This window comes from Neophocaena asiaeorientalis, unplaced genomic scaffold (assembly GCF_003031525.2).
Source record: "Neophocaena asiaeorientalis asiaeorientalis breed wild unplaced genomic scaffold, Neophocaena_asiaeorientalis_V1.1 scaffold719, whole genome shotgun sequence".
Classification (NCBI taxonomy): domain Eukaryota; kingdom Metazoa; phylum Chordata; class Mammalia; order Artiodactyla; family Phocoenidae; genus Neophocaena; species Neophocaena asiaeorientalis.
The window spans coordinates 169,280-181,600 of NW_020173970.1; the positions used below are offsets into that span (position 1 = coordinate 169,280).

A 12,321-nucleotide genomic window follows, 5' to 3' on the forward strand; every position below is an offset into this window, starting at 1 on the left:
TTTCCCTTGCTTACACACACATGAATAAAAATGATGTGCATGTTTTAGGGATAAATTACTTAACCATCTCTTGATCTATTTATGTATAAGAATGCTTTTTAAAGCACATACCTTGTTTAAATTATGCACAAACTGAAGGCATTAATAAAATTTAAGAGTAATAGAAAAAAATAACTAATACTTTAAAAATAAAAGAGGATAAAATTACTGAATTCTCAAAATGATTTGACATATTTGAAAAATAAACAGAAGCTTTAGGTCGAAAAAATTGTTGAAATTTAAAATTTAGTGTATAAGTTAAACAGATTAGAGACTGCTGCAGTGAATTGGGCAATAAATCTGAAGAAATTACAGGAATACATTTTGAAAGACAGGAAGATAAACATGAAATAGATGCAGAGGCTGGAGAATAAATAATATTAAAGCAGTTTGTTAAAAAGTTGTTCTCGCCCAAGTACTTACTCTTGCTTAAGATCAGTAAATATTTAACCTTTTAAATTAAAAAGTTAAGTAATTTTAACATATCAAGCTGTAAATAGTCATTACCAAATCTTAATTTAAGCTTTATCATAATTACATGAATTCTAAGGAATGTGCCAAGTATTCTAATAAACTTCTTGATCTATTACCATTTTTTTTTAAGAGTATATTCTTTGGAAAGAAAACAGTCTGTATTGTATTACATTCCTTGACTGGTTTAATCCCAGAATCCTAGACTCTTTCTCTGGGCAGGCTAGCAAAGAATATATTTTTAGTCCCTTTTCCATCTGTTTTCAGTTATTGAAAAATGTCTGAGGATCTTGGATGATGTGAAAGACTACAGTTTAAGTCCTCACATTAATGTAACCAAATTTTTTTTCGTAGCTTTTTATTTTGAAATAATTATAGATTCCTAGGAAGTTTCCCCCCAAATATACAGGGAGATCCCATGCACCCTTCACTCAGCCGCCTTCAGTGTTAACATCTTGCATAACTGTAGTACACTATCAAAACCAGGAAATAGGTGTTGGCACAAGCAACAGAGCTTATTCATATTTCACCAGTTATGCTCGCACTCATGTCTGTCTGTCTATACAGTTTTATTACATGTGTAGCTTTATGTAACTACCACCACAATAAAGATACATAACCTCACCATCACTGTAAGACTCCCTTGCGGTACTGCTCTGTAGCTACATATACCCTTCTGCCTCCCATCCATAACTGCTGGTAACCGCTAATCTGTTCTTCACTAAAATTATTTTGCAAGTGTTATGTAAATGTTACATACGGCATGTATCCTTTTAAGATTGTCTCTTTTCACTCAGCATAATTCCCTTGAGGTTCATCCATGTTTTTGCAGAACATATCAACAGGGTGTTCCTTTTTTTTGCTGCATAGTATTCTGTGGTATAGGTATACGACAGTTTTAGTCATTCATCCTTTGAAGGACATTAACGGACAATTTGACGATATGACAAATTGATGTGTATAAATTTCTGTGTGAAAAATACATGATTTTCATTTTTCTGGGAAAATGCCAAGAGACTATACTGTATTTTAATTTAGCTTTAAATAGCCAGACGTGAATTCTCTAGCCAGATTAAAGTGCTGACAGCCCAAAAGACAGTCAAGAATAGTAGCAGTGACATTTGAATGGATCATGAGTTCAAAGTAAATCTCAAGGTAAATTTTTTTTTACCCACAGAGAATTGACTTAATGAATGTAGCTGAGAGACTCTCATGTCTTGCTTTTTTGGAAGCTAAAACTATAGGTGTCAACTTTTAAAATAATCTGTGGATAGTAGATACTGGTTCTCATTATATAGGCTAACAAATCTGTTTTTTCCCCCCGAATGGTCTTATCAAAAGTATGCGGTGTACTGGTTGAATCAACAACCAACAAATATCTGAACGCCTCTTGTATATATAGTGCACTGGACATTATAAAGGAACCTTTAGGGGCTGTTTTTAGCATACTATTCAGCATATTAATGATGTTAGTTGCCATTGGAGAATTTGCATTACTGAATTTTATACCACTGAGTTGTGTTTTATTCACAGAAAGATGAGCCAGATGCTTTCAAAGAGCTGGGGACAGGAAATAGAATTGCTACATGGCTGTTTTATGTAAGTTATAGCTAAAATTTTTAAGTTGGGATTTGATCACATGACTCATTTATTTTGATGTGTTCACATGTTTGTTCTGTTTAGCTCTTGATTAACATCCTAGCTTAACGTTTTTTTACAACTGAGTAAAGAATTTTTTCTTTGCATTTATAACTTTTTCAGATTGTACTTATTACAACCTGAAGAAGAAAGTTAAAATTACACCTAGTTCCAGTATTTGGAGGCAATGTGATATTTTGGAGTATGGACTGTCATCTATAGTCATCTATAATGTGTATATAAGCAACTCTATGTATTTGTAGGAATTTATGTGTATATATACACATTATCTTAATAAACTTTTATTTTGAATTTATTGATAAATATAATATCAGAAAAGTGTACAAATCATAAGTATATAACTTGATAAATTTTCACAAAGTGAACACTAGCATAATCAGCACCCAGATCAAGAAGAAATAGTACATTAGAGCACGCTAGAAGCCCTTTCCTCAAGGGTAACCATTCTCCCATTGTTCATTAGTTTCAAAACAGTATGATCTTCATTTTTTTAAATTGTTTGTTTGTATATTCATACATAAAGCTTTGATCATAATATTTGCCCCAGTTATCTATTGCTGCATAACAAATCACCCCAAAACTGAATGGTTTAAAGTAACAGTTTGATTCTTATCTTTCATGGTTGTGAGGTCGATTGGGCTTCATTTATGGTTCTTGCTCTGGATCTCTCATGCATTTGCAATCAGATGATGGCTGGCACTGGGGTCACCTTAAAGGCTGAGGTTGAGGCTAGTTGTTGGCCAGAATACCAGCATGTGGACTGGGCTTCCTCATAGCATGAGGCTGAATTCTAAGAGCAAGTATCCCCCAAAAGGCAGTACATAACTTTTTTTTCCTTTTGGCTGCGTTGGGTCTTCGTTGCTGCACGCGGGCTTTCTCTAGTTGCGGTGAGTGGGAGCTATTCTTCATTGCAGTGTGCAGGCTTCTCATTGCGGTAGCTTCTCGTTGCGGAGCACAGGCCTCAGTAGTTGTGGCTTGTGGCTCTAGAGCACAGGCTCAGTAGTTGTGGCACACAGGTCGCTGCAACTAGGGAAGGCCCACACGCAGCAACAAAGCCCCATTGCAGCCAAAAATAAATACATAAAGTAAATAAATTTTTTTAAAAAAGCAAAGAAATACAAGAAAATTGATGCTATATTATTTGGTCCAATATCCATAAATGTTAGATTATTTGTGACTATCAGACTATATATTAGATAATTATATCCCCTTTTAGTTATATATAGCATTTTTATTAGATTAGTATTCATTTTTTTCATTATTTGAATGCTTTTCTCAGATGGGCCACATAGCACAACTTTTAAATTCCTCTGAAGTTAATTTTTTCATTGCTTAAGAGCTATTAGCTCTTTGATATCGATTATATATTTATCATGGTAAAATATACTTCTTTATATCACTGAATGCCTTTAGAGTTAAACTGTGCTTGATACTAAGATCAAACTCTTCTTTGGTACAGCATTTGCCTATAAATCACTTGTTTTAGATGTGACTCTTGAATATAGCATATAGTTGGATTTTGCTTTGTGATACATTAGTCTGACTCTACATTCTACTTATGTTGTTTTTGAAAAAAATCTTCACTATATGATCTGTGTTTCCTTTGCCTCATTTTATGCATGTGCTTCTTCAGTTAATTTGGAAGGTTTGTGTTTTTATTCTAATTCACCATTAAGAATTTAACTTTATAAATCTTTTCATCTTCTAATTTTTAGTTAATATGTGTTGATACCCTACCATGAGAAATGACAAAACTGGTTTTAGTTTATTACTTTTCTCTTGGTGTTTAGTTCTATTTTGTTTGAAGTCACTTATTTAAATATTTATTGAATACCTACTGTTTTGAGGCTATTCTCAGCAATAAACAAAACAGATGAGAATTCCTGCCCCCATGGAGATGATATTCTAGTGCTATAGAATACATATTTACACCCCATGTTACTTGATTTGTCAGTTTTAAATCATCTCTTTTTACCTCTGGCTATAAAAGAAATAGCTATCCCAAAGTATATCCCAGTCTCCCTTGCTGACTTCCATCTTTCCTCTGCTTTTATATATCTATGTAAACCTAAATAGCATCTTGTTTTTTAAAAACTGACTAGCATGCACAAACCCATTTATGTAAGTAGAAGTCCAGATATTCTCATTCTAGTATTTAGTATCAAATCTACCTCACCGTGGCATGTTTAACTTTATTCTACCAGCACTTTCGATAATACTCTCATCTCTTATTAGATGAGTGATGTGTCAGCAGGAGGAGCCACTGTTTTTCCTGAAGTAGGAGCTAGTGTTTGGCCCAAAAAGGTAAGCTTAGCTTGTTATTTTAATTTGGGAGGGGGGGGTCCTCTGTATTTTTTTCCCTGAGGAATATATGCACCTATATTTCATAGTCTAAGTAGTAAATAACATTTTTAAAGGTAGTATACTTAAGGACTACATTATGTCTAGGGAAGATTTTAGATATTGTACAATTTACCGTGAGTACCTAGAGGTATGAACAACCAGGGATTAGTATTTAGAAGTTTTCATTTCTAAAATGGGTTCCGTATGATACTTGCTATTGTAAGATGTGTTAGCTTTGGCAAATACACTTTTTTGTTAAGTAATGCTGATATTAATGCTTTCATGTGATCACCAAAATTTTGTACATTATATGATACTTTCAGAACCATATTAGAGGAAGATATAGTGCTGCCATAGAGAATTATTTCCATAGAACAGAGGAAAATTTAGTTACTATAAAAAGCAATAACCTGATACTTTATTTGGGGATAATTTCGTATTGTTTTCCACAGGGAACTGCTGTTTTCTGGTATAATCTGTTTGCCAGTGGAGAAGGAGATTATAGTACACGGCATGCAGCCTGTCCAGTGCTGGTTGGAAACAAATGGGGTAAATATTTCCTATATTCTCTGAATAGAATTTGTGATTTTTGTCTCTTATTTAAAAATTATTATAATTTACATCTTAAAAGAAAGTGAAAAAAAACTCCTGACAGATTTGCCTAATATGACTTTAACACTGAAAGGGATTCAACCAAGCAAGTTTCTTATCTTAATATAAATTTGCTTTCAACAGATCAGATTTTTTATGACATTTTTAACACTATTTCCACTCATTATTTAAGAAACGTTAATTGACTCAAAGTTGAATCTTCCTCTCATGGGGTTCACAGTTGTCTCTTGTAGTAGTTACTAATACAAAGATATAAACAGAAGATAGTAACTACTTACATTTAGGGAGGCTTCTTCGAAGTTTAATTAATTTTTATATTTAGTCTTGAAGATAGAGCAGTAGTTTTCCAGGCATGTTAGGGACCATGGCCAGGAATCATATGAAGCTAGAGAGGTACTCTCAGGTTTGTGCAAGTATAGGACTGGCCACACTAAAAAAAAAAAAAAAGAAATAGAAATGGGTGAACTTATTTTTATATAGATTTATTTAACCGCATGTATCTATTTCCGTATGTGTCACTTGGCCACATTCCACACTTGAAGTGCTTAGTAGCTACATGTGTCTAGAGGCTACCGTATTGGACATAGCAAGATTAAGGAGTGATACCTGATCATCAGGACTTAAAAGAACTCCCCTGATGATAACTAATGTTTGAGAACCACTGGACTAGAATGAAGAGAGGCTAGTGGAGGAGAGATGAGCTTAGAAGGCTGTTTTCTGTTGTCTAAATGGGTGATGAAAGCCTGGACTAAGGCAGCAGCAAAAGGTTTGGAGAGCAAAGAATAGATTGAAGAGATCATAGAAGTAAAATCAACAGGGTTTGATGAATAAAAGATTGGATACACGGGTTAAGAAAGGTAACAAAGTAGTTAAGAATTAATGAGTGCTAGTTTAAATATCTTATACATGTTGATGCCATTGATTGGGTTCTATGATATATGAGGAGAAGAAAGAAATTAATTCCTTTGGGGGTATATTAAAAAACAGTATCTTGGAACAAAGGAAACTTGATGAGCACATGATACGAGAGATTAATCATAGAGTTGTGTTCATTTTTAAAATGTCTTTGTATTAGAAGTGGTATTCTGCAAACAGGTAAAACAGTGTTTTGTTCTGTCTGTACCTACATCTCAAGTCTTACATTGAACATTAGAAACTTTAGGAAATACACATGCACAGATTCTCATATGTACATACATATATATAAATTCTTTTTTATTTCCAGCATTTAGTGAAGTTCTTAAAAAGACAGCCTAAGTAGCATCTGCCTTTGTCTGGTTTTGGTCTTGAACTTTTTTAGCCCATGTAGAAACTTCATTATAGTCCTAGCTCCTAGGCGTTAGTTAAATACTAGTTAGAAAGAGGGAAGAGATATGGGAACATATGTATATGTATAACTGATTCACTTTGTTATGAAGCAGAAACTAACACACCACTGTAAAGCAATTACACCCCAATAAAGATGTTAAAAAAAAATACTAGTTAGATAGTGGGGGACATTAATATATTATTTTCTTTCACAGTATCCAATAAATGGCTCCATGAACGTGGACAGGAATTTCGAAGACCATGCACCTTGTCGGAATTGGAATGACAAACAGACTTCCCTTTCTCTCCTGTTGTACTCTAATGTGTCTGATACACACATTTCCCAGTCTTAACTTTGAAGAGTTTACAGTTGACTAACACTCCATGATTGATTCAGTCATGAACCTCATCCTATGTTTCATCTGTGGACAATCGCTAACTTGGTGGGGGTTTTTTTTTCTTTTAAAAGTAACACTTAAAACACCACATTTTACATATGAAACCTTAAAGTTCAGTTGGTATCACAGAGGACAAAGCAAGGCAGGGTAAAAAATGAGGAATTTTTACATTTATGGTATATTTTAAAGAACTTTTTTTGGTTGGATAAAAAATACAATTTAGGCATCTGATTATATAGTATTTCAGTACATCTCAGTTGGTGGGTGGTAGGCTAGAATGGTCCGTGTGATTAAGGAACAGATGCCATATAGTATGGACCTAGGTATTATGTTTACCTAGTCTCAACAACTCCCTTCTGGATCTGCCTGAAGACTAGGAATAAATCAGCCCTGTAAAGTGGGTTCCATACAATGTTTGCCCCTCCATATGCTATTCTAATTTGATTTTTTTCTCCCAAGTCATTTTTAAAGTATGCTTTATTTTACCAATCCCCTTCTTTCATAGCTCCTCTGTGGTGAATTAAATCTGAGTTACAATACTTTGATTAAAAAAAAATGTTTAACAGAAGGTCCTACAGTAAAAGATTGGGCCTTCTTAACTAAAATGATCATGACTTAGTCTGTTTCTTGTTTTTTCTTAAATGACTGATGATTTTGTCCAAAAAATTTTGCTGTTTTTCTTAGTGCTAATTCCTTGCCTCTTATTTCAGCTACCTACAGCAGGGGATGATGATGTTGGCATTCGGATTAAAAAAATATCGTGCCTTAGGAGACTGGAAATTTAAAAATGTACAAGTCCTTTCAATGATGAGGGAATTGATATAAAAGGAGTTTTTCCTAAAAAGCCAAAATGTTTGTTTTTTCAATTCTGAAATGTGTTGTGACAACAGTGACCTATTTATGATCTTAAATCTTTTTTAAATGTTTCCGTTTTCTGTGTGGTATTTTTCGTATTTAAATGTGAATGTGTGCTATAGCAATAACAGGTTATTTCTTTAGAATTAGGACTTAGGTTTATCCTCCTGATTTTCATTCACTCTAAAGTCACATTGTTATGGTAGAAAATTAAGGCTCTTTGAACTTTCAGATATTCAATCAATCAAAATATATTACCTTCAAAGGGAGCTCTACAACTTTATTACTATGGTTATGGAGTTTTTACAGTAATGCTACTTAAGATTTTCTGTTGTTCAAATACATGGTATGGTAGTAGAAAGCTCTGAACCTATTGAAGTATGTTAATTGACCCTTTAACCTTTATATTTCTTATGGTGAATCATAGTTTACATAAGGGCTCTTTATCCTTTATGCAGTATTTAAATAAGGAAGAATTTGGTTAACTCTCTGGGAAAGAGGGTATTACTTTACCATTTTTTTTTTAAAGTGAACTGTGAACTTTATTTCTCTGAACTATCCTTTGTTCCACTACAAGTATTTTAGTAAGAAATATTGAGAATTAAATTCATTAATCAGATTTTGTGACCACAGATTTTTAAAAAATCTTTTTTAGATGGAAGCAATGTAAATTCAAAATTGAAGAAATAAAATGGGTGTTCAAAGAAAGGATACTAATCCTTAATTGCCACGTGTTTTAGAAAGTAGAATAAAAAATATCTATTTCACAAGGAAACAACATATTCCATAATCTTACAAATTTCATTATATTCAACCCCAAACCCCACACAGGGATTGGTAAACTCTTGTCAGTGTTAGGTCTTACAGAACCCTCCCAAGTTTCATAATTACCAACTATTTTTCTTTCCAAATGAAAAGGAGAAAAAGAATTCCAGTATAAAACTTTGCAATCCTTTTTTTTAATGCTGAACTTTAAAATAAATGAGGGCTAGAGCTATCATGGAAAATGTGGAAATGGTGGTTTCCTCACCAACCCTAAGTGTCCATCCTTTAAGATTGGAAGTTTCAAAAGAAAAAAAAGATTGGAAGTTTCATCATTCATTAACTTTAACCATGTGTTATCACCAATATCACCAAGTTAACTGAAGTTTCCACCAGAACACTCAATCAGCAGGGTAAGTAAATGTCATAACTATGTAATAACCTAGTAGGATTATTTAAAAAAATAATGAAGTGACTTTAAGATTCTTCAGAAAGCTAGATGGTAAATGCAGTAATGAAAGACACAACCAACCATGAACTTTGGTGAATTTATAATAAAATGGTTACTACAATATAAAAGGATTGAGAAGAGTTGTTGTAAGCAGTAAACACACACACATATAATACCTTATGTATGTGTGATATAAAAATATAATACCTTATATGTGTGTGTGTATATAAGATACATATTATTGCTGCTGAGAAGAATCTAAATATCCTTACAGACTCATGTGTTGCTGGTTATATGTAAATTCCATGCCAGGTTTCCACTTAAGTCCATATAGCTGAAAAATGAACAACCCATGTGTAGGGCCTAATGAGCTAAACAATTGAATGACTAGATGGCTGCCATTAAGAAACTTACCGTGTAATACCAAAATAACAACAACAAAATACCCAATCATGACTAAATAACTAAATCACTTGAGAAGGAATAAACAGAATTATGAAATGGAGATTGCTAGGAGAAAGCAGAAAGAAAAATAACATCTTAGTCTGGATGCCCAGCAGCACAAGAACCAATCCCTTCTCTTGGCAGCACTTACTTCACTGGAGTAAAAGTTTGTTATTTAGCAGGAGCAGTATTGGGTAACTTAGAGAAATAAGAATGAATTGTCAGCACTAGAGAGTACTGTTTATTAAATTATTAGATTTATCAAAATGAAATAGATTTCATATTCCAATTTCCTAATGTCCTTGGATATTATTCTACCACACTAATGAGTTTTGCAAAAGTAACTGTAGTAGAACAGTAAATTTCTTGGCTGCCTGCTTTATTGACTTTTATTTGAGGACTTTGAAGTTTACTTTCTGTGTGAATGTAGCCTTCAATTAAATATACGTTTTGATGCAGGAAGACTAATTTGTAAAAAAAATTAATAGGCAGTCTTATCAAATGTAAAAGTTTAAATAAAAGGAACCACTGAAAAGGAGTGCTAGTCTCTATATTCTGCTTTTTGAGGCCTTGTTGAATTCCCATTGCAGCACTGTTGTATTGAAGTCAGTTGTACAAAACAAGATAATCACAGATAAAATGAGCTCTAAAATCTGAAAAAAGAAAATCCTTAAATTTTGTCATTTGGTTGTTCCAATTCCTAACAGCCTGGTTTATAATACAAATCTGTTTTAGGCTAAACACTTTAAAAGATTCAGAATAGAACATTTTAAAGAGAATATGTAGAGTGATGTACACTTTGACGTTTCATGGCTTTTTAGGGAGATGAATTTTAGCTTTAGTCAATTTCTTCTAGAAAAGGCATTCACTTATTTAAGTCTACAAAGAGCAAAAATTATTATTTTAATATCTACCTTAAAGTCATCAATGTAATTAAGCTCCATTGCAATGTAGGTTTTACATGGGTTTGGAAATATCATGGGTTAAATCATATTATGTAAATAACCTTACAGTTGTTAACTCTTAGAAGATGAAATAATTAAATTCACCTATAAAGTAAGTTATGTTCTATTTTTACTTTACATTTAAAAGTTAAGGCTCTGTAACATGAAACACCTTTCAGATTTTTATCTATTTTACTTCTGCAACTATAGGAAAATAGTCTATGGAAAAGTTGAAGTAAGGCAATAATTAAAAGTGCTCTGAAACAGTCCTACTTAGAGTGTGGCTTGCAAAAGAGTTGCCATGGGGTTTGTTACTGTTCCACGATGAGATAAGGAGATTACATCAAAATGTAAATACAGTACATCAATAACTACATGGTTTTGTTCAATTGACTTTTTTCATAGCAAGATTTTCAAGATGAAGAAAGCTATGTGTTATTTACATTGTGGTACAAGGTCCTTATATCTCAGTGAGAACCAGCTTTAAATAGCATTGCTCTAGAACAGTACAAATTTTGTTTGATTCTACATTTTTAACAGCACTAAAGAGTTTCATATCTGTGGTTTGGATCTTGGTGGGGTAGTGGGAGCAGACTTTTTATGTCATGGCATAATGGGAAAAACAATTCAGAATAATTAATTAGCTTAGCGTATAATGTATCAAGGAATCAACATACTATCCTTACGGTGATAGATTTGGATCAACATTTCCTCTAGTTCTAAGACCACTTAAACTTAATGTGACTTATTCTTGTTGGTATAAGACATATTTAAGAACACTGGTTCTAGAGGAAGTTAGTGGACTAGGAAGCTCCAGACCTTTGTTCCCCCATGGAAACATGAAACCAGCAACTAGAGCCTGGATGAAATAACTTTATAGAGGTCTGGAAAACAGCCAAAGGTTTAAATTAACCAAGTGAAAGCCAAGTTAAGAAAAAGCCATGTTCAAAGTGGTAGGAAATTTCACAGTGTTTTTACTTAACCTTGCCTCACCCCAAACCTGGTACAGCACAGGTGGGAGGAAGTAGCTGCCCCATTCCCAGTTCTTATCTTTAACCAGAAGGAGCAGAGCAGATCTTGTTTGTAACCTTTTAATCTGTTTGGAAGCTGTGTGAAGGACTGGTCTTTTTCACTTAATTCAGAGCTCAGAAGGAAAAGGGTATAGCTGGGGAAAGCCCTGGGAAGCATCAGACACTGCTTGTTAAAGCTGCAGAGGAACTACAGACCTGGAGTAGCTGGATGCAAGAGATTACAGGTAGTGGAATACAATAGAAGGCCCTGAAAAGTGGCTGAGATGAGACTTCTAGGGAAAACAAGACTTTAAAAAGCAGGAATGTATATGGGGAGATGGAGAAAAGCATCAACAAGGGTCCAGGCAAGATGCATGCCAAAGAAAGACCTTGAACCCCATGCTGATCCCAAGGATTAAAATATGCTCTTCTGCAAAGACTGGGAGAGGCTACTCTTTAAAGTACCTAATTTTCAGCACCCCGCCACACACACACAAATCACAAAGCATACATAGAAACAGGAAAACATTTCTCATTTTTCCCATTCAGAAGGAGAAAATTAATTGGAAGAAACCATCCCTGAAGAAACACAGACACTGGATGTACTAAACTCAGAGTTTAAAACACCTGTTTTAAATATGCTCAAAGAGCTGAAGGAGAACATAGACAAAGAGCTAAAAGAAGCCAGAAAATGATATATGGACAAAATAAGAGTATCAACAAAAGGATAAAAAATTAGTTTAAAAGAACCAACAATAATTCTAGAGCTGAAAAATAAGTGAATCAAAAAATTCACTAGAGGGGTTCAACAGCAGGTTCAAATAGGCAGAGGAATAAATCAGCAAACTTGGGGACAGGTCATTTGAAATTATCAAGTCAAGTCCAAGGAGCAGAAAGAATGAAGAAAAGTGAACAGAGCCAAAGGGACTTACATGACACCATCAAACAGCCCAGTATATACATTATGTGAATCCCTGAAGAAGAAAGAAAATTTCTGAGAGATCATTTGAAAAAATAATGGTCAG

The 12,321-nt window shown here is 33.7% G+C and overlaps 1 protein-coding gene across 3 annotated transcripts in view; it reads left to right on the forward strand.

Annotated features, from left to right (window-relative positions):
* The window catches only part of P4HA1 (prolyl 4-hydroxylase subunit alpha 1), an 85,160-nt gene extending 75,280 nt beyond the window's left edge, over nt 1–9,880 (forward strand). For all 3 annotated transcript variants that reach the window (XM_024753131.1, XM_024753130.1, XM_024753132.1), the window contains exons 12-15: nt 2,044–2,109; nt 4,405–4,473; nt 4,965–5,061; nt 6,648–9,880. In XM_024753131.1, the coding sequence (XP_024608899.1) occupies nt 2,044–2,109; nt 4,405–4,473; nt 4,965–5,061; nt 6,648–6,718 (303 nt within the window). In that variant the 3' untranslated portion in view covers nt 6,719–9,880. The remainder of the gene's footprint in view (nt 1–2,043; nt 2,110–4,404; nt 4,474–4,964; nt 5,062–6,647) is intronic.
* Nucleotides 9,881–12,321: the final 2,441 nt, after the last annotated feature.